Below are 23,904 nucleotides of genomic sequence, written 5' to 3'. Positions count from 1 at the left end.
AGTCGATTTGTTAACAGAAGGGCTCAATACCTTAAAACAAGAAAATGGAGCCCTGAAAGCCTATATCAAAGATTATGTGGAAACTAAATCACGTTTCCAAGAACCCCAGGTCAGCTTACCTGACGTTTTCACTGGAGATAGGAAAACATTTAGAGACTTTAAAAATTCTTGTTTATTACTATTTACTTTAAAGCCTTATACTTACCCAACAGATCGAGTTAAGGTTATGACCACTATCTCATACTTAAGAGCTGAACCCAGAAGTTGGGCGAATAATTTTCTAGAAACTAACGATGACATCTTAAATTCTCTTGAGTCTTTTTTCTCTGCTTTGGGACAATTATATGACGATCCTTATAAGCAAATGACAGCTGAAACAGCCATGAGATCCCTAAAACAGAGAAAAAGGGATGTAGAAGATTATATATCTGACTTTAAAAGGTGGGCAAAAGACACCCAGTGGAATAATCTGTCATTAAGGAACCAGTATCGATTGGGTCTTTCTGACGCTATAAAGGATGAACTGTCACGCACAGAGCTACTTGCTACTTTAGAAGAATTGATAAACCTTAGCATCAGTATTGATAGACATCTCCGAGAGAGACAACAAGAGAAGGGCTCGCATGACAGCTATACAAAAAGATCTACAAACATAACCCCTAGTTACGTGCCAACAAAGAATATAACTGAGCCTATGAATATAGGGTTCCTAAAAGGGCCTATATCTACACAGGAGAAACTCAGAAGACGCACTCACAATCTATGTATGTACTGCGCCTCTGATGAACATCTTGTAAATACATGTCCTATTCTACAAAAGCAAAAACAGGGTAAGAATACTCACATATATCATACCATTAATGCAGACAGTAAATCCTGTGATTATTGTAAACTATCCCTCTCGTTACAGTGGGAACTGCAGCTTCATATATAGATTTGTGTTTCACTAAGTTAAATAAAATTCCACTTATAAAGAAAATGTGTCCTGTACCTTTAAGGGGGATAGATGGGGAGGTTCTACCAACTGGGCCTGTAATATTCGAAACCATACCACTATTAGTTACAACACAAGATCACCATAGGGAATACATATCATTTGATGTGATAACATCTCCAGCTTTCCCTATAATATTAGGTTTGCAATGGTTGCGTATACACGACCCCCATATTTCCTGGACCACTTCTACATTACAATTCACATCTAAATATTGTTCAACAACCTGCTTCCCAACTTTATTGCTACAACCCATTCCTGATACACAAATTCCCAACATTCCAAAAGACTACGTAGATTTCTCGGATGTCTTTGATAAAAAAGAATCCGAGAATCTACCCCCACATCGCTCTTATGACTGCCCTATTGACATTTTACCAGGAGCAGTCATACCTTGTGGTCATGTTTTCCCCATGTCAAACCCTGAGTTACAACATCTAAAAACATATATAGATGATAATCTCAGGAAGGGGTTCATACGTCCATCAACTTCTCCCGCAGCTGCGGGGATGTTTTTTGTTAAAAATAAAGACGGAACTCTAAGGCCCATAGTAGACTATAGGCAATTGAATAAGGTTACCATTAAGAACCGATACCCCCTACCTCTTATTTCTCAATTAATTGAGAGATTAGAAGGTTCCACCATCTTTACAAAGTTAGATCTAAGGGGGGCTTATAACCTTATCCGAATGAGGGCAGGAGACGAATGGCTGACGGCGTTCCGTACTCGATATGGTCTTTACGAGTACACCGTCATGCCATTCGGTCTCTGCAACGCCCCTGCTACTTTTCAGCGTTTCATACATGATGTTTTTAGTGACATTTTGGACATTTTTGTTGTTATCTACCTTGATGACATTTTAATATACTCCAAAACACCCAGTGAACATATCAACCATGTCAGACAAGTCCTTTCTCGTTTAAGAAGTCACTCCCTTTACGCAAAGGCAGAAAAATGCATTTTCAATTCCCATGCTATCACATTTTTGGGGTATCAGATCTCTGATAAAGGAATTCAAATGGATAATACTAAAATAGAAACCATTCTCAATTGGCCAAGGCCTACTAACAAGAAACAAGTTCAGAGTTTCTTGGGTTTTTCAAACTTCTACCGTAAGTTTATACATAACTTTGCTAGTATAGCAAAACCCCTTACCAATCTTACAAAAAATAACCACTTCCTTTGGTCGCAAGAGTCACAAACTGCCTTTGATCTTCTAAAAAAGAAATTTACTACAGCTCCTATTCTAAGATACCCCAACAACCAGCTTCAATACGTTCTTGAGGTTGATGCATCCGATTTCGCAATAGGTGCAATCCTCTCTCAAAGGGAACAACTACAACAACCCCTCCATCCAGTTGCTTTTTATTCTAGATGTTTGACCTTATCTGAGACTCACTACCCAATAGGTGATAAGGAACTTCTAGCAATCAAAGCTGCTTTTGAACAATGGAGACACCTACTGGAGGGTGCTAATTTTCCTACCATTGTGTACACCGATCACCGGAATTTGCAGTATTTGAAATCAACAAAAACTCTCACCGCCAGACAGGTACGATGGAATCTGTATTTTTCCAGGTTTGATTTCCTCATAACATACAGACCTGCCAATAAAAATGGTAAAGCGGACGCTCTCTCTCGATTACCTATGAAAGATTCTTACATACATGCACCCCAGTCTTTGATACCCAAGGAGAAGTTCCTACTATTCCTAATTGACAATACTAACCTACTCAGACAAGAACAACAAAATGACTTGAACAAACCTCATCATCAACTGCAATTAAACTCAGATGCCTTATTCCATCATAACGGGAAACTATATGTACCACCTTCCCTTAGAGATAGCCTTCTCCAATCCTCTCATGATTCATATTTCGCGGGACACAGTGGCATATACAAAACTCAAGAGTTGTTAAAAAGAACCTACTGGTGGCCAAGTATGACAACGGATGTTACTAAATATATACAGAGTTGTTCAACATGTGTTACATCCAAACGTTTTAAGCACCGTCCCTATGGTTTACTACTTTCAATTTCTACGCCATCAAGACCATGGACGGATATAGCATTAGATTACATAGTGGATCTACCCAGATCATCGAACAACAACACCCTTGTAGTAATAGTAGATTTATTTAGTAAAATGATACATCTTGTACCATACCACAAACTCCCAACAGCCGCTGAAACTATTCAAATCCTTCTCACCAATGTTTTCAGATTACACGGACTGCCTCAAAGGATTCTTACTGATCGTGGCACCCAGTTCACCAGTGCACTATGGACAGAATTCTGTAATAGATTTTCAATAGACAAAAAGCTCTCATCCTCCTACCATCCACAGACTAATGGACAGAGAGATGTAATCAATGGGTTGAACAATTCTTACGCATGTACTGTCATTCCAACCAGAATTCTTGGTCCGCTCATATACCTTTCGCAGAGTTCGTATTCAATAACACAGTTCATTCTACAACCAAACAGACCCCATTTTTTATTAATTATGGTTATCACCCAAATTTTCAATTATTACCTGGAAATAGCAACTCAGTTTATATCAACGATCTGACACATAACATCACTTCAAATTTCAGTACAGTACAAGTAGCTATTGATGAAGCAAAACTTCTACACAAAAGATACTATGATAAAACCCGGATTTCCCCACCAATGTATGCTGTGGGGGATCTTGCTTGGCTATCCACTAAGAATCTCCGTCTCAACACCCCATCCAAAAAACTCTCACCCTTATACATTGGTCCATTCCCCATTGTTAAAATTATAAATTGCAATGCAGTACGACTTCAACTACCAGACACTCTTAAAATCCACCCTACTTTTCATGTTGCTCTCCTGAAACCATATCGAGCTGTACGAAAACCTCCTACCCTACAAACCCTACCACCAGTCGCTATCGATCCTAACATCGAATATGAGGTTCATTCTATCCTTGACTCCAGGAGACTGCGGGGAGTCTTACAGTACCTCATACGATGGAAGGGTTACAAAGAAGAAGATGATTCTTGGGAACCGGCAAGTAACATCTCCGCTCCACGTCTTGTATCCAGTTTCCATCAACAGAATCCTGATCGTCCTGGACCATGAGCCTCGGAGTGGCTCCTTGGAGGGGGTGTCCTGTCATGATTCCTTTCTTACTAACAAATACATCTATACTATGAACCATTACTATACCTTTAAATAACAATCAGCTCTCCTCAGATCTATAAAAGGTCATCTCTCACTTTCCACAATGCTTGGTATTGGACCGTGGTAATCCTGCTACAGTCATTCTCCCTAGCCTCCTTGTGAATCCTGCTTCACTTGTTTTTTGCTCTGCATCACCGGAACTGTATCCGCTCAGCTCACTTTCAGCTGTTCTACTTCGGAACTCCTTGCGGTGACGTCACACGCCAACTCCATGCTGCAGCTCCTCCATTCTACCGGATCTCTGCTCTCCATCTGCACGGGTTAGATTTCTTCTGTCACTGCCCGGGCGAACTAACAACTGAGCTGCCATTTATCCCATAAGAAAGCAAGTATATACTTATCAACAACTAATTTATATTGCGCAATATTATAAGTTTATCTCTTATCTCAGCCAATCTGCCTAATTCCTGAATTCACTCCGTTCACCATGTTATTATCTCCTATAGTTGCTAATATTACTGTACAGTTCCTATCATGTCTCATATTCTGAACTACCTTTACTCCATCATGGTATTTGCGCTGTCTTTATTTTTGCTGCATAAGTTGCGTACCAATTCCCCAGCAGCTTTAGAATAACAGCAGCCTTGTTACCTCATATTAATTCATCTGTGATATTATGTGGGTACATACATTACATGGTTTGTAATTCATGTTACTATTCCATAATATCCTAGATACACTACAGCACTTACATCATCTCAGCAGTTGTGGTTCACACTGACACCTCACTTTATTCTAGATTCTAGGAAATATCATAACAGATCATCACACTACCATAGCGTGCATAGTTAGGGGTTTTAGCTATAAAGTGGAAGTGATAGCAGTGGTAAGTTCCTGGGGTATTAGTAGTACATCGGCTAAACAGAGTGTACAGTTAAGAATGAGCAAGTGGCTGCATGCCTAGGGTCGTGATGTCTCTTTCCGTTCCACAGTCTCGTCCGCTGACCTTGGAACCGGAATTAGCATGGGTAATCACAAATAAAGTGAGCAATGTTATAACAATAGTATTACTAGCCTCTCTGCCTAAGAAGGGTAGTAACAAGCTACTGAATCAATGTGGCAATAAACAATAACTCAACTCCAATAGCATTATTACACCTTAAAGTAAATGCTACAATCATCTGCTAAACCAGGTGCACATAGCGGTAGTTCAATATAAACCAAAGACATTTAGTGAAGTAATGCTTATAGGACACTTAACTTGGTACTTAATGGCACCTGAGCAGATATATATATATATATATGTGTGTACACATACATATATATATACACACACACACACACATACATATACCTACACATTATTTGTAAAGTTATAACCCCTAGAACATATATTGCACCTAATTTATATGGCCAGAAAGCCATATGTGTATAGAATTAAGCTGCTGTTTAACTGACTCCGGTAATCACCATGAGACAATATGGACTGTTGCTCAGGGAAAATGAAACACATGTTGTTAGATTGTCAGAGAAGAATAAAAACATGGACCCCAGCACATCACAGCTAGTTGTTTCTCACTATGCTCTAGTAAGTGTCTGGAGTCTGATTGCGATGTGAGAACTATAATGTCAGGGGTCATTGCGTTCTGGGTACTGTTGAGATCTCTGTAAGCCCCCCACAGATAAAGCGCAGTAGCCTGCATGTCAATCTCTATTATCTGTGTAGTCCATGCTTGAGCTGTATGTCGGAGTGCAGCCATAACCAGGGAAGGCATTTGTTAGCAGAGTGGAACAATAATTTGCTGTTCATCCATACTTGTCTCTGCTGTGGTAGTCATATGGTCCAGCGTGCGTTCAGATTCAATAGCAAAACTCTGATCCTCTGACTGCCTCTTACTGCTTCGCTTGTTAGCGATTAGTTCCGCCATCTTGTTGGTCCCTGCAAACTCCCGCTCTGTACAACGGCTCCCGTTATCTTCTCATGCTGACAGAATGTTGCAGTCACAGCATTTCAGCAGCACTATCGCTGCTCCAACCCGGATGGTGCACCAACTTTTGTGTTTAGCAGGTAATATTATCAAGGGATATATTGGAGACATTATTTATCCCCTAATCTGTGGACAGATACCTCTTTATTGTTTGCCCTTTTCGCGCCGTTATTTTTAGCTCTGCTGCAGCCTAGCGTAAGTGCCGTTAATGGATGAAACTACTAGGGAGCCTAGTGAAATGTTTTTTTTTGCAGTGCTGATAGTATCTCTCCTACTCCCAGGTTTCTCACATATCCGTGGGTATGGAGAGCGATCACCAGATCCATTTTCTTTTCTACTAGGCCCCAGCATGTTCCGTGCTAGAGCTTCTTGCTGTAGTGGCTCTGGTCCGCTTTCACCACTTAAATCTTCTTAGTATCTGCAGCAGAGGTACTTATGGAGAGGTATCTTCTTGCTGAGTCTGAAATTAAAAGTTTACATGCTGTTTTCTAGTTCCTCAGCTAAACTTTTAACGGAGCTGCACCTATGTGCGACCGTCCATGTTGGCAGTCGACTCCGCCCCCCCCCCATTTCAATATTTTATATTCATATTTTAGGTACTTTTATATATAAAAATTATAGGGATACAATTTTCATGATTTATATAATTGTATTGGATATGCATGTGTTTTACATATTTATACATTTTTCACATTTATCACCAGTTGTAAAAGGCATTCTTTTATCATCTATTGGCATGGTCAAAAAAATGAACACCAAAAATTAAATCCAAGAAATAGAATGGTAGTAAATCTCATTAAAATACAGAAAATATTATTATTATTATTATTAAGTAAACAAAATGATAAATAAATCTATACAATTAATAAAAACTATCCTACCTTAGCTTAAAGTGAAGGTAAACTTTCCCCTTTGTATAAACAGATCCGTAATGTTCGCAATATATTAGATGGACTTTAATTCATCAGTTGTAATGAAGATATGCTTTAACTTACTTTTTAATGTAACGCTGAGATTTAAATACCCCACACTCTGGTCACCCACTTCATAAGTAATTTTTTTGTGAGCTAATGATTTTGAACTGTTCTCCAATCAGTGCTCTAGCCGTGTGGCACTTTTGTTGCAGCAATAGTGGCAATTGGAGAAAAACTCACAAAAAATAATAATTTTGAAGTGGGCGGATGGAAGTGCAGGGTATTTCTCTAAGCATTATAACTATAAATATACGAGATAGAAATTTATTTTTACACTTATACTGCTCATCATTTCAAGGTTGGCTGTTCATAATAAAATAATGATACCAGCTTTGTGGAAGTGTAAAGTAATGTTCAGTAGATACAGTTCTGCATCAGCACATAATTGTTGCTGTTGCTATTACTTAAAGGGACATTAAAGTCAAAATATATTTTTATTATTCAGATAGAGCAGCAGTTTTAAGACACTTTCCAATTTATTTACATTATCAAATTTTGCAGTCTTTTTATATTCACACATTCTGGGGAACAAGATCCTACTGAGCACGTGCACAAGCTCACAGGGTATATGTATACTAGCCTCTGATTGGCTGAAGTCTGTCACTAGATACAGGGGGTGGAAAATGGGAGAAAAAATTAATTTGTCAGAAACAAAATCTGTAACTTATTTGAAATTCAGAGTAAGTGCTACTGCATTGTATTTTTATTATGTACTTGTTAATTATGTAATTCTACTTGATTGAGTGGTCCTTTAAAGGGACACAAAATTAAAAATGTGAATTTCCCAAAAAATACATAAAAATGCATTTTATTATTACACTGTTACTTTCTCATAACTGTGTGTTTAATCCAAATGTGTTAATCATTAAGTTAAAGGGACATGAAACCCACATTTTTTCTTTCATTATTTAGAAAGAACATACAATTTTAAAAAACTTTCTAATTTACTTCTATTATCTAATATGCTTCATTCCCTTGATATAATTTGCTGAAAAGCATATCTAGATAGGCTCAGTAGCTGCTGATTTGTAGCTGCTCATAGATGCCTTGTGTGATTGGTTCACCCATGTGCATTGCTAGTTCTTCAAAAAAGGATATCTGAAGAATGAAGCAAATCAGATAATAGAAGTAAATTGGAAAGTTGTTTAAAATTGTACCCTCTATCTGAATCAATAAAGAAAATTTGGGGGTTTACTGTCCCTTTAATGTCAGCTTTAGCACAACAATGTACTACTGCAACCTAGGTGATCATATGTTGTGAGCCAATGGTAAGAGGTGTGTACTAGCCACCAATCAACAGCTAGCCCCAGTAGTGCATTTCTGCTCCTGAGACTTTCAACCTATGTTTTCAAAAAAAGGACACCAAGAGCACAAAGTCAGTTTAAGAATAGAAGTACATTTTTAAAGTGCCTTTACATTAGATGCTCTATCCATATCATAAACGTTAATGCTGACTTTCTTATTCCTTTACTTATCCAGTAAAAATATTTAGCAATGAACTTTCATCATTTTCTTGAAAAATGTGTTTTTCTAATCTCACATAGGATCCCAGTACATAGTCCATACTTTAGAAGCATAAATGTACAGCTTTCTACACATTGATTGCTTGATAAGTGTAGTATCTCATGTACAGTATATCTGTCTATAAATATGCATGCATATGCTTTGCAACTGCTGATGTATGCTAATTGTATATTAAACATGTGTTTGATGTTCTTTTAATGGACACCAGCTGTTAACTACATTGTTGCAAATAACTGGAATATGGTTAAGATACAGGGGCCGATTTAATAAGCCCTGTATGCTGCCTTATGCATCTGTTTCCGCACAAGCCTTCAGGCTCACCGGAAACAGGAGTTAAGAAGCAGCGGTCGTAAGACCACTGCTCCTTAACTCGTCACCACCTCTGATGCGGCGGACAGCAATCAGCCCGATCCGATCGGGTTGATTGACACCACATGCTAGCGGCCAATTTGCCGCTAGTCTGCAGGTTGTGTCATTGCACAAGCATTTGAAAGCATCACGAGAAATGCTTGTGCAATGATAAATGATGACAGAGTATGCTGTGTAGGCATTTATCGATGTGCAGCGGACATGATCCGCTACAACGTATCATGTCCGCTCTCACTACAATAAATTGTCCCCCTAGTCTTTTGTCAAGTCTGATCCATCTAAGTTGACTTATCCTGTTTTAACTCAAAAGGCAACTGAGACATAAAGGAAACAGCTCATGGTACAATTCAGGCGTGGAAGTGAATCAGTTGTAAATATTATAGTAGGTAAATTGCTTAGAGAGTTCAGGTTGGAAATTAACATATGCAGAAAGGGCTAAAAAAGAGAACTAAATGATAAAATGAAAACATTAGTTAACAAAGATGTCCTTGATTACATGTATAATAAGCATCTCTTCCCTAGCTATTTTCTCTTGTGCCCTCTATACAACCACCTCTCACTATCCTAAATAACTAATGACAACATTCTATATATTCATATCTCCCAACATTTGTGGCTAGGGATTAGGATTTAGGAGATTGAGGAGCGCTGTCACAATTTTTTGGGTGTGGGTAGTGGGTAAGATAATGGGCGTGTCTGGTAGTTTGTGGGTGTGTCTGGTTAATTTGTGAGTGTATCTGGGTAATCTATGTATAAGACTAAGGGAATTTCTGCAAATTGGGACATCAGCTATCTCAGAGGGACAGCAGGACAGAGGTCAGTGTTATGGACTGTACCTCTTAAAGGGACAGTATACTGTAAAATAGTTTTTCCCTTAATGTGTTTACAATTACTCTTTTTACCAACTGCAGAGTAAAAAAATTATGAAAATTAGCTTTTTAAGGCTTATTTGTGTATATTAAAGCTCTGATTTTGTGTTTTGAAGCCACAACCTAATAAAATGGGTTGAGCTTGTAGGTATAATCAGATCTCATTACTGTATCACATTGTGCAAATATACCTGCTACTTTATCTTATATCTGTCCTTAAAACAATCACCAGTACTTTGAGAGTACAATGGAAAATCAACATTGTATTACCTTATCTCTGCTATATCCGACTGGGAGTGCAATTTCTTTTGCTGGCTGTGTTTACAAAGCTTATCTATAGCTGGTACGCGCGGCCACAAACTTTCAGAATAGGTGGGGATACCACATGCTAAAACAACTATTTCAAATGCCAATATAAGGGTAAAGGAGCTACTTGTAAACAATTTAATACACTCCAGCAGGTAAAGTGGATGATTGGGAACAAATTAAAGGGGAGAAAATTTTTGAGTAAAGTGTCCCTTTAAATAAGGACAGTTGGGAAGTCTTTATATTTTGGAAAGATCATGGAAAGGTTTAGGTAAGTTATAAAATAGTTGCCTTCTCCTTCACTAAAGGACATGTCACAACTTGCTAATCATCACAATTATCACCAGAACTAAATTTTACTGATGAGAGGCATGTTTTATTTGTAAAGAACTGTAAGAGATATGTATTCTTGCTACAGTTGCATACCTTCCCAGTTAGTACAGTGAGATTGCATAATTATAGTTGGTACAGTGAGATACAGTTTTGTGCAAAGGAAGTGGCTCATTAGTTTCAAAGGTAGAAATGGCACCTTTTTACAAAGAGGTTTTTACAGTGTGAAAAAAGCTGCACAGTAGTGACTGGGAATAGCTGCGACCATTATTTTATGCACAACATTAATATCCTGTATGTCATGAATACTTCAGGATTTAGATGCTAAGGGGTTAATTTTCTTTAGCCTGTGTGCTAAAAACATTTGGGGGGTTTCTGTTCAGAAGAAATGTGCTGTGTGTGTGTTTCCCTTTGATAAGCCAGCACCCCTAATAAATAGTTTTTAAGTTCCACTTCACCAAATGTTATTGCATATGCATTGAAGCATCAAGAAAAATAAAAGTGTCAGCTCAAGAGTCAATAAGCAGTGCACTCTCCCCAGAGCAGATAAGGTCAATAAGAGAACACTAGTACAGTTTAAGACATGCTTTTAAACATCTTATGACACTAGATGATGGAAATATGACAACCATGTCATATTTGGTACCAAACGAATTCTCATGATGTCCCTGGGAAATGGCTTATATAGGTGTATGCGCTGAATATGATATATATATCAGAAGTTATAAGGTGGTCTATAATTTCAGGCAAAGGCTCAGAACTTTATAACCCGTCATAAAAGAGAGGGGTGGATATTTCCCTAGCCCCCTCTGCAAGAAGGTTGGATCAAGCAATTTGATATCATGGGAAAAAAGTTTAACATTTTGTGTTTTAACAATTGAACTGGTACATTCTTCATGGGAGGCTGTATACTACAGAGTGAGTGACCATTTTTCCTGCCATCTCCCTGGCACAGTTATCGAAAACTAGTAAAGTATGGCATTCTGTTATTTCTCCTTTTTATTTTAAAACTTTTTGCTTGTGTATAATTCTATTTGTTAACATCTTTTTACTGTGCATCATTTTTCGCATAATAAATCATTCACTTATTAAGTTTTTGCCTTTGTCTAATATTTGAACCACGTTACTGAAAGAGACTGGTAGTATTATTACTGTGATTTTAGGTTATTTTTTGCTAAATTGTATTCTGGAGTTAAATTGTTAGTCTGGGTTTTTCCTTAGGATTTCCCATAAATAAATCATAAGTGGTTGCAGCTTATTTAATTTGAATGGCAGTAAAGGGGAATTTTAGGCATTTTTTCTAAGTCTAGGACAGACTAGAGAGTGTTGTTAACCCTTGCATCCACTGAACTAAGTAACAGGCTTGCCTGGAGTGGCTAGATTGTGACAAATTAGTGAAAGTAGGAAGGGTCGGTTAACCCTTTCCGTGTCAAACAAGTGACTGGCGCAGGGTTTGTTAACCCTGGTCGTCACACAATACTGTTAATCTTGTTATTAAACATAAATAACACCAAAATAAAAAAAACATATTTTACAATAAACGAATATAGAAAAACTATATATTTAACATTTTTACAGTATAATGCATGGAAATTACACATCAGATACATTTACTATATACCCCAAATGTCCCTGCTCAAATTGATTAAACAATAATGTTTTGTTTTTCCTTTCACCCTTTAACTGTTGAGCTTTTTTTTTAGTTTCAGATGCTGTTCACATTTATGTACTACTGTAGGTAATATCTAGTGAGAAACACATTAGATTATATATACTTTTTTTTAGCATACCCAGCAGATTCAAACTTTACCATTATTGTATGTATATATCATGGCACGTTACATATTCAACAAGCAGTGCGAAACATTCCGATTTTTATTAAAATGTTAACAAACAAGGTTGTAAACAATAATGTGTGTGTTTTTTCTAAACTCTATTGTGAAAAGAAGAAGGGTTTGTTCCCAAATAAAGAAAGGCCTTTGGGTGTATGTTTATAACTTTAATCTCCCATGAGCCTCTAGACAAATTAATGCACAATTATTTACACCAGGTGACCACTATTACCACAGTGAACTCCTGACTATTAAAAGCTATATAAGGTTAGGTTGTGGCTTCAATTAGCAAAAATAGCAATTTTATATACAAAATGTACTTTAAGGAACAATTTGCCATAGATTTTAAACTATGCAGCTGTTATACAAGTCATTGTAAACCAACAAGGGTAAACTAATTTTACAATACACCGTCCCTTTAAGTACATCTAAAAATGTTATTAGCGTGTTTTTTATATGCACAAAGCAAGTTTTCTTTGTAAAAGGTCTTTAAAAGGTGGGAAACTAGAACCTGAGGCCAATTTTGTGGTTTATCAAGTCCTGTATCAGCAATCACTATGGGGCCCATTTATCAAGCTCTGTATGGAGCTTTAGGGCCCGTGTTTTCTAAAGACCGCTGCTCCATAACCTGTCCGCCTGCTCTGAGGAGGCGGACAGACATCGCCGCAATTCAATCCGATCGAATACGATCGGGTTTATTGACACCCCCCTGAATCTGCAGGTGGTGGCGTTGCACCAGCAGTTCACAAGAGCTGCTGGTGCAATGCTGAATGCCGAGAGCGTATTGCTCTCCGCATTCAGCTATGTCTGTCGGACATGATCCACTGAGCCGGACAGATAGGTCAGCATGCTAAGGCACTGTGGCTGAGCTCTGTAGCAACCCAAGGGTTGCAGGTTCGATTCCCGGCGAGGCCCACTCAGCCTTTCATCCTTCTGAGGTTGATAAAATGAACAGCGCCTTGAGACCCTTACGGGTGATTAGCCGCGCTTTACAGGTACCCAATACATACATACATGTCGGGCAGACACATAATAAATAGGCCCCTATGAATTTAATGTTATCACTCAAGTACAAAAATGAACCATGGAGTTGTTATACAAGCGTGAGCTTCCACTTTGCATTCATCATTGAAAGTATGGAGAGCATTAGTGACAGCAAGTATGCACAATCGTGGTCACAATATTTACTGTATATACCATTAACTTGTGATGCGAGTTCTAGTGGTGAAAAAGTTTGCAACCTCTTAATTATAAACGCCACATCACCTACCTGCTGATATCACAGTTGACACATAACCAGAGCTAACCCGTCACACTTTTCAGACCCTCCTCACTGTGGCTGACAATGCAAGGCTGGGCCACAGCAGCCTCACAAAATACTTCAGTCTACCTGAAATAACAGTAATAAAATTCCTGGTGTTTTTTCAATATTGGTATTGACCACAAATAGCTAAATACTGGTCATGACAGGAAATAATGGCTATGAGACAGCCATATTCTGGCTACTATAACACAGAGCAGTAACTTTGGGGTTTCTCTTTCAGTCCCATACAAATAAAGGATATGTGAAAGAAATCAGTCTAGATAAACCATGAAGCTACATTTATTTTTATTGTTAATTCTTTAAAAGGACAGTCTAGTCCAAATTAAACTTTCATGATTCAGATAGGGCATGTCATTTTAAACCACTTTCCAATTTACTTTTATCATCACATTTGCTTTGTTCTCTTTGTATGCTTAGTTGAAAGCTAAACCTAGGTAGGCTTTTATGCTAATTTCTAAACCCTTGAAGGCCGCCTCTTACCTGAATGCATTTTGACAGTTTTTTACAGCTAGACAGTGTTAGTTCACGTGTGCCATATAGATAACATTGTGCTCACACCGTGGAGTTACCTAGGAGTTAGCACTGATTGGCCAAAATGCAAGTCTGTCAAAAGAACTGAAATAAGGGGCCAGTCTGCAGAGGCTTAGATACAAGGTAATCACAGAGGTAAAAAGTGTATTAATATAACTGTCTTTTATCTTTTTAAACAGTAAATATTCTGGAGTAGACTGTCCATTTAAGTAAATTAAATGAGCAGGTTTAAAATACTCATAGAAATGGTCCTCAATACATGAATCCTGTTCTGTCTCTATTCTTTACCTGACTTACATTTTTCATATTTTAATACAATCTCTCGCTTCTTTCAGAGCTATAATGGAACACAAAGAGCTGCTAAAGGTTCCCTGGGATTGGCAAATAGGTAAGTCTTAGTTAAAGGGTCATCAATTATTCTCCACTACCACACGATGAGATGAGGGGAAAAAGGAAGTTAAAATATTAAAAACTAGTGCTGCATCTCAGCATTTCTTAAATGAGCTCTCCACCTACTGGCTTATTCAATATTTACTATCTTGGCTGTGGAACATCTCTGTTTAGGGAATAGTGGGGCAGTGAAATCACAAAGGATAACTGTTTTCATTTTTTAAGAGCGAAGGGATCATTAGCAGTGATAACTGTAAAAAAACAAATACTGAGGAAAGTCTTAAGACCTAATGCTTATAAAATAAAACTGCCCAAAGCAATTTATGCACAAAACTTACAGATTTAGAGCTCAGAAAGAAATGTCTCTGCATGCAAGTGTTAGACTAAATATGTCTGAACAAAGTATTTGCTTTGTAGGAACACACTCTAGTTTTTATCAGCTTTTAAAGGGACAGTAAAGTCAAAATTAAAGTTATATGGATTGGATAGAACATGACATTTGAAACCATTTTCTAATTATCTTCTATTATCAATTTTGCTTAGTTCTTTTGGTATCCTTTGTTAAAGAGTAATCATAGGTCAGCTTAGGAGCTTGCACATGTCTTCAGCCTTCTGGCAGAGTGTCCAACAATGTTTATGGTAATATTATACATAGTTGCAACAAAGCTGTCATATAATGCTACATACACTCTATGACAGCAGAGTTTGCAACTATGCATAACATTGTTTTATGCATTTTTGCTAACACTTGCCTGATGGCTATGGACACATGCACGGTTCAGAGCTCACCTAGGATTACTCTTTAACAAAGGATAATATAAGTGAATTTGAAAGTTGTTTAAAAGTACATGCTCTATCTGAATCATGAAAGTTTACTGTCCCTTTAAGATTGCAAACTGTGCCCATATTGATATTAATTGTGTTGGTATATTATAGCACTATTAAAATAAATAAAATGCTAAATAGTTTTTATTCAAGTCAATAATCATTAATATGGTTTATTCTGTGACAAAACGAACAGTTGCAATATACTATACAAAGATGCATATGAGTAGCTAAATTTACAAAGGTTATTTCAAACTGTTTGGCGCTATACAGCTACAGATATCATTAATCTCTTCAGAAAATTAATATTCGTATTTAAAACATAAAATACATTTATTTAGAAGCCAAAATATGGTAAAGATTGCTTATTAGTGAAATAGGGACGTCTCCCTTTGATACAATAAAAAATATACAATGTTAAAATACAGATCCAATGTAACAAGTTAGGATACATCTATTAGTTGAAATCCGATAAACTTATTATGTTTCTCTCTGGTTATACCACCAATTTATCAAGATCTTAAACCAGCTACTGTTCAGGGCAGGATTCAACATCTCTAAGGAGTAATTGCAGTCTACCAGTTGAGATTGTAATACACGTTATTCAGAACCGCTGCACCAGAAAGGTATTAACAGCGAGTGTCACCCGTGACAACAGACGCCATCAGTCACGTGGGGTGACCTCGCATAGGAACAACACGGTTGCAAACACTCTCATACCTCTTTAGACTTCAATGGCTCTTACAGGTACCAAATGTTACATGTAAAAAGGATGTGCAAGTATTATCTAATCACACTGCTGAAATGTATTAAGGATCATTAGGGATCATTTGCTTCAGTTGCTACACTATTTGTGCTGGGACGGAATTGTTCTGAGCCGCAGGTCAATAGACTGTGTTGAATGCTATACCTGACCTCTTATTCGGATGGACAGTAGCTGGTTTAAGATCTTGATAAATTGGTGGTATAACCAGAGAGAAACATAATAAGTGTATCGGATTTCAACTAATAGATTTATCCTAACTTGTTACATTGGATCTGTATTTTAACATTGTATATTTTTTATTCTATCAAAGGGAGACGTCCCTATTTCACTAATAAGCAATCTTTACCATATTTTGGCTGCTAAATAAACGTATTTTATGTTTTAAATACGAATATTGATTTTCTGAAGTGATTAATGATATATTTAGCTGTGTAGCGCCCTCACCAAACATATTTTAATAACCTTTTTAACTAAGGAATCAGAAGAAATTGTTTTTGGTGAGGTGTATGATATCCTGAGCCTTGGCGCACTATATCTTTTATACATAGCTAAATTTACAACAAGCTTGTAAGTTATTAATATTTTAATAACTATGATTTAACCCCTTAACGACCAACAATGTATGGGGTACGTCCTGCAAAAAAATGCAGTTAAAAACCAAGGACGTACCCCATACGTCATTGGTCTTTGAAAGCGGTGGAAGCAATCCTGATCGCTTCCAGCCGCTTTCATGTTATTGCAGTGATGCCTCGATATTGAGGCCTCCTGCAATAACACTTTTTAGCAGTTGATGGCCGTGATCGTTCGTGGGTGGGATCTGATCCAGGAAGTCGGGTGGCAGCCATCGGTGGAGGAGGGGGCAGGATCGCGTGCGGGTGCGCTCATGGGTGTGCACGCGTGCATGCGAGCGTGGGTGCGTGGGCGGGTGGGAACCCTACACTATGGGACAAGTGTAAGGTGGGACTCAGTGGGAGAGAGGACTGGGGAGGGTGGAAATGAAAAATTAAGCGATATGGGAGAGGGTGGGGGGTTGGATGTTGAGGGGAGCAGCTACACTACTGCCAGTACCCAATATGGCACACAATAAGGCAGAGGGGGGCGGGGTTATCGGGGGATCAGGGAGGTTGGGGGTAAGAGGGGATTCTACACAGCAGAATTATTTATTTATTTAAAAAAAAAAAAATAAACTTTTATTTTATTACAGGCAGACTTTCTGCCAGTACTTAAGATGGCGGGACAATTGTGGGGTGGGGGAGGGAAGAGAGCTGTTTGGTAGGTATCAGGGGGTGTGATGTGTCAGGTGGGAGGCTGATCTCTACACTAAAGCTAAAATTAACCATGCAAGCTCCCTACAAGCTACCTAATTAACCCCTTCGCTGCTAGACATAATATACATGTGATACGCAGCTGCATTTAGCGGCCTTCTAATTACCAAAAAGCAAAGCCAAAGCCATATATTTTTGCTATTTATGTACAAAGGGGATCCCAGAGAAGCATTTACAACCTTTTGTGCCATAATTGCACAAGCTGTTTGTAAATAATTTCAGTGAGAAACCTAAAATTGCGAAAAATGTACCGTTTTTTTTTTATTTGATCGCATTTGACAATGAAATGGTGGAATGAAATATACCAAAATAGGCCTAGATCAATACTTTAGGTTGTCTACTACACTAAAGCTAAAATTAACCCTACAAGCTCCCTACATGCTCCCTAATTAACCCCTTCACTGCTGGGCATAATACACTTGTGGTGCATAGTGGCATTTAGCGGCCTTCTAATTACCAAAAAGCAACGCCAAAGCCATATAAGTCTGCTATTTCTGAACAAAGGGGATCCCAGATAAGCATTTACAACCATTTGTACTATAATTGCACAAGCTGTTTGTAAATAATTTCAATGAGAAACCTAAAGTTTGTGAAAAAATATGTGAAAAAGTCAACGATTTTTTTTATTTGATCGCATTTGGCGGTGAAATGGTGGCATGAAATATACCAAAATGGGCCTAGATCAATACTTTGGGATGTCTTCTAAAAAAAAAAATATACACATGTCAAGGGATATTCAGGGATTCCTGAAAGATATCAGTGTCCCAATGTAACTATCGCTAATTTTGAAAAAAAGTGGTTTGGAAATAGCAAAGTGCTACTTGTATTATTGCCCTATAACTTGCAAAAAAAGCAAAGAACATGTAAACATTGGGTATTTCTAAACTCATGACAAAATTTAGAAACTATTTAGCATGGTTGTTTTTTGGTAGTTGTAGATGTGTAACAGGTTTCGGGGGTCAAAGTTAGAAAAAGTGTGTTTTTTTCCATTTTTTCCTCATATTTTATATTTTTTTATAGTAAATTATAAGATATGATGAAAATAATGGAATCTTTAGAAAGTCCATTTAATGGTGAGAAAAACGGTATATAATATGTGTGGGTATAGTAAATGAGTAAGAGGAAAATTACAGCTAAACACAAACACTGCAGAAATGTAAAAATAGCCTTGGTCCCAAATGGACAGAAAATGGACAAGTGCTGTGGTCCTTAAGGGGTTAAAGAGATAACACACCAGTTTAATTTTCTCAAAGACTGGAAAATGATAATATATAATATATGCACTTTCGTGGTAGAGTGGTAGAGTGATCATAACTCCTTAGAACCCATACCCTCCTGGTTATCAACTGTTATCACGGTGGCTGTAAGCATCTATAGTAATGTTGTAGGAATAGGAGAGATTGGACAGCCATGGATTACACTATTCAGTGGGCGTGGTTAGAACGCTATAAAGAGCCAGTCAGTGAGGGCGAAACATGTCAAGGACGCTAGGGAACTGGTGAGGAGTCCTAGGAGCTCCTGTGTTTTAGAAAGCCTCAGGCTGCCTTTTAGTCTATTTTCGGTTATGTTACTGTAATTATAATATACTTTTGAAGCTCTCAGGTGGGATTAAGAACACTGGGTACCGGTAGGGGGTTTCTCTATACAACCTACCTTGGTTAAGTCCTAGTCAATAACGCGACTACAAGGTTACAACCCATTGCTAGCAACTGTAATTAATGTACAGCAAATGAATTTGCTCAAGTGAGGGGGAAAGCAAAAATAAACCACTGTATTCAATAACGCCATTACATTTTTCTTATCGGCCAAATCCACAGATAGGTTGAGTAAACATCTTATACAAACTAACTGGGTTTATTTATGCCTATCACCGCAAGCATGGTTATAGTTTATATAATGTAACTTCACGGCGTTTGCAAGGTTATAACCCAGTGCATGAAACCGGCAATTTTTCATACAAAGGCTATTTACTCAAGTCTTAGGGAAATCTTAGTGCTAGTACTATACACTATATATAACAGCGGTGTCATACCTTTCCCTAGCGACTAAATTTGCAGATGGGCTTAAAGGGACAGTTCACCCAAAAACTTTCTCCCTTTTAAATTATTCCCAATGATCCTTTTTACCTGCTAGAGTGTATTAAATTGGTTGCAAGTGGCTCCTTTACTCCTATTTCAGCATTTGAAATAGCTGATTTAGCTTGTGGTTTCCCAACCTATACTGAAAGTTTTGATACTTGCGTATACGCTATTGACAAGCCTAAGTAAACACAGCCAGCAGAAGAGATTACACCCTCAGTGGGGGCATGATAGTTAAGTAATAAAATGATCATTTTCCATTGTTCTCTCTGTGTATTGAGCTTTGGTGTTCCAGACAAATATAAGATAAGGAAGCAAGTCTGTGTACATAAAAGTGATAACATAATGAGATCTGATATTACCTGAAGCTCAACCCATTGTAATAGGCTGTGGTTTCAAAGCACAAAACCTGCTACTTCAGATACACAAATAAACCCGAAAATGCAATTTCTCAAATATTTTATACACTGCAGTTGGTATAACAAGTCATTTAAAATACATTTATGGAAAAACAATTTTACAGTGTACTGTCCCTTTAACAAATAAGTTTGCTTAGACTGTGTGTGACCAACTTGAACCAAGGGGGCTTTTCCTATTGCCGCAATAATATAAGTATACATATGAGGATTAACATGCCAGTATTTTAAACTGACAGAGAACCCCTATACGGGGCACGCATATAGGAGCTGTCTGAGCGCTCCGGTATTACCATACCCGCTATTGCAATTTACTAACCGATGAATTAACATCAAGACATTATAAGCAAACTTGCAAACAATACAAGTGAGGGGTGCCCTCCCATTAGTTCCAAAAGACTATCTTTGAACCAATCAAGTTGATATACATACTGCAAAGAGTGCACTTACCGATCAAAAGGTTTTATCATAAATTAAGTACTGCATTAAATCTCACTAATGAGCATACGCATAGTGGTTCTAAGGTATCAGTTCAATAATTTGTATACTTAACTCTTGGCCGTTACAGTAAAGAGTTCATCATAAGCAGTCAATTTAAATATAACTATTAATAATGGGTAGAACCTGCCCCAATGCCTGATTATTAAACTTTATATGTAAGATTCAACCACTAACCATACTAGTGGATACATTAAATGCTGGTATTATATATACTGGCTATAAGCTTCTCCATTAATTATAAGTGGGGACTCAGTCCACAAGTAATACACACAAATAATCTGTGGTATAAATTTATCACCTACAAAATTCTGGGTACTTGGGTAGGGATTTCACCAAGGTACTATCAGCTTATGAGTTACATATCCATCTACTCCATGAACTTTATTAATCCTCATTATTAGCTCAGGAGCATTATAGGGCACCCCCCCCCCCCCCCCGAAGCATTCCAATGTAGATGATTTCCAGCACGGAAGTTAATTACACAGTGTTGCAATCTTCTACAAACTGATACAACGTTAACCCCCAGTACATTTATCTAAGCAAGTGTTTAGGTAACTGCATATATACGCAAACACATTGCCTTTTTACCCACCTGTACACCACAGTAGCTTCATATAATTCTATCATTTAACCAATGTTAGGCTCCTGAGAGTGTTTTTAACTTTGTATTTTCCTATTTTATTGTGTGTTGATTTACATTAATAAAGTTATGTTTTAATCTTAAAAGGCTGAAACTGTTCATCCCAGACTCAAGTTACCTCTCTCTGTTGTCTGTCACTTGTCAAGTAGTCATTTATAAGTTAACTATTTATTAACCCCTTGAGTGCTACATATGTAGTCTATTTTCAAGTGTAGGCCTCTCCGCCTCTCTTGTTTGTTGATGCTATATGTACTTTCGTGTTTGCATGTGTTTTTGATTACGCTTGTGTATGCGCACCTGTTTGCTGGTCAGTGGCACTCAAGCTTTTTATTTTAGGACCCTCTAAACTTACTTTCTCTTGTTAAGTGTATCCAGTCCACGGATCATCCATTACTTGTGGGATATTCTCCTTCCCAACAGGAAGTTGCAAGAGGATCACCCACAGCAGAGCTGCTATATAGCTCCTCCCCTCATTGCCATATCCAGTCATTCTCTTGCAACTCTCAACAAAGATGGACGTAGTAAGAGGAGAGTGGTGTATTATAGTTAGTTTTTTAACTTCAATCAAAAGTTTGTTATTTTTAAATGGTACCGGAGTGTACTGTTTCATCTCAGGCAGCATTAGAAGAAGAATCTGCCTGTGATTTCTATGATCTTAGCAGAAGTAACTAAGATCCTTTGCTGTTCTCACATATTCTGAGGAGTGAGGTAACTTCAGAGGGGGAATAGCGTGCAGGTTTTCCTGTAATAAGGTATGTGCAGTTAACATATTTCTAGGGATGGAATTTGCTAGAAAAATGCTGCTGATACTGGATTAATGTAAGTTAAGCCTTAAATGCAGTGATAGCGACTGGTATCAGGCTTATTAACAGAGATACATACTCTTATAAAAGTGTAATATAAAACGTTTGCTGGCATGTTAATCGTTTTTATATATGTTTGGTGACAAAACTTATTGGGGCCTAGTTTTTTTCCACATGGCTGGCTTGATTTTTGCCTAGTAACAGGCTTTCCACTGTTGCAATATGAGTGGGAAGGGCCTATTTTAGTGCTTTTCTGTGCAGATAAAAATACTGACAGAGACATTCAGCTTCCCTCTGCATGATACAGGACATCTCTGAAGGGCTCAAAAGGCTTCAAAGTCGTGTTTGAGGAGGGTAACAATCACAGTAGACTGTGGCAGTTGTTGTGAATGTGTTTAAAAAAACGTTTTTGTCATTTATTATTCTGTTTTTGTTATTAAGGGGTTAATCATCCATTTGCAAGTGGGTGCAATGCTCTGCTGACTTGTTACATACACTGTAAACATTTTGTTAGTGTAACTGCCTTTTTTCACTGTTATTTCAAATTTTTTAAAAATTTGTTTCTCTTAAAGGCACAGTAACGTTTTTTTATATTGCTTGTTAACTTGCTTTAAAGTGTTTTCCAAGCTTGCTAGTCTCATTGCTAGTCTGTACAAACATGTCTGAAACAGAGGATACTTGTTCATTATGTTTAAAAGCCATGGTGGAGCCCCATAGAAGAATGTGTACTAAATGTATTGATTTCACCTTAAACAGTAAAGATCAGTCTTTATCTATAAAAGAATTGTCACCAGAGGGGTCTGTCGAGGGGGAAGTTATGCCGACTAACTCTCCCCACGTGTCGGACCCTTCGCCTCCCGCTCAAGGGACGCACGCTAATATGGTGCCAAGTACATCAGGGACGCCCATAGCGATTACTTTGCAGGACATGGCTGCAATCATGAATAATACCCTGTCAGAGGTATTATCCAGATTGCCTGAATTGAGGGGCAAGCGCGATAGCTCTGCGGTTAGACGAGATACAGAGCGCGTAGATGCTGTAAGAGCCATGTCTGATCATGCGTCACAATATGCAGAACCTGAGGACGGAGAGCTTCAGTCTGTGGGTGACGTCTCTGAATCGGGGAGACCTGATTCAGAGATTTCTAATTTTAAATTTAAGCTTGAGAACCTCCGTGTATTGCTTGGGGAGGTATTAGCTGCTCTGAATGACTGTGACACAATTGCAGTGCCAGAGAAATTGTGTAGGCTGGATAAATACTATGCAGTGCCGGTGAGTACTGATGTTTTTCCAATACCTAAAGGGCTTACAGAAATTATTAGTAAGGAGTGGGATAGGCCCGGTGTGCCCTTTTCCCCACCTCCTATATTTAGAAAAATGTTTCCAATAGATGCCACTACACGGGACTTATGGCAGACTGTCCCTAAGGTGGAGGGAGCAGTTTCTACTTTAGCAAAGCGTACCACTATCCCGGTTGAGGACAGTTGTGCTTTTTCAGATCCAATGGATAAAAAAATTAGAGGGTTACCTTAAGAAAATGTTTATTCAACAAGGTTTTATTTTACAGCCCCTTGCATGCATTGCGCCTGTCACTGCTGCGGCGGCATTCTCGTTTGAGGCCCTGGAAGAGGCCATCCATACAGCTCCATTGACTGAAATTGTTGACAAGCTTAGAACTCTTAAGCTAGCTAACTCATTTGTTTCTGATGCCATTGTTCATTTGACTAAACTAACGGCTAAGAATTCCGGATTCGCCATCCAGGCGCGTAGGGCGCTATGGCTCAAATCCTGGTCAGCTGATGTGACTTCAAAGTCTAAATTACTCAACATTCCTTTCAAGGGGCAGACCTTATTTGGGCCTGGTTTGAAAGAAATTATTGCTGACATTACTGGAGGTAAGGGTCATACCCTTCCTCAGGACAGGGCCAAATCAAAGGCCAAACAGTCTAATTTTCGTGCCTTTCGAA

The 23,904-nt window shown here is 38.1% G+C and overlaps 1 protein-coding gene across 1 annotated transcript in view; it reads left to right on the top strand.

Annotated features, from left to right (window-relative positions):
* Positions 1–23,904, top strand: part of SLC35F1 (solute carrier family 35 member F1) — a 786,899-nt gene that overhangs the window by 648,008 nt on the left and 114,987 nt on the right. Inside the window, exon 6 of the mRNA XM_053710794.1 lies at positions 14,528–14,580. Within this exon, the coding sequence (XP_053566769.1) occupies positions 14,528–14,580 (53 nt within the window). The remainder of the gene's footprint in view (positions 1–14,527; positions 14,581–23,904) is intronic.

The sequence above is a fragment of the Bombina bombina genome, chromosome 4, assembly GCF_027579735.1.
Source record: "Bombina bombina isolate aBomBom1 chromosome 4, aBomBom1.pri, whole genome shotgun sequence".
NCBI lineage: Eukaryota > Metazoa > Chordata > Amphibia > Anura > Bombinatoridae > Bombina > Bombina bombina.
Note: the sequence above shows the minus strand (reverse complement) of the source record. Positions and strands in the feature narration are given on the sequence as shown.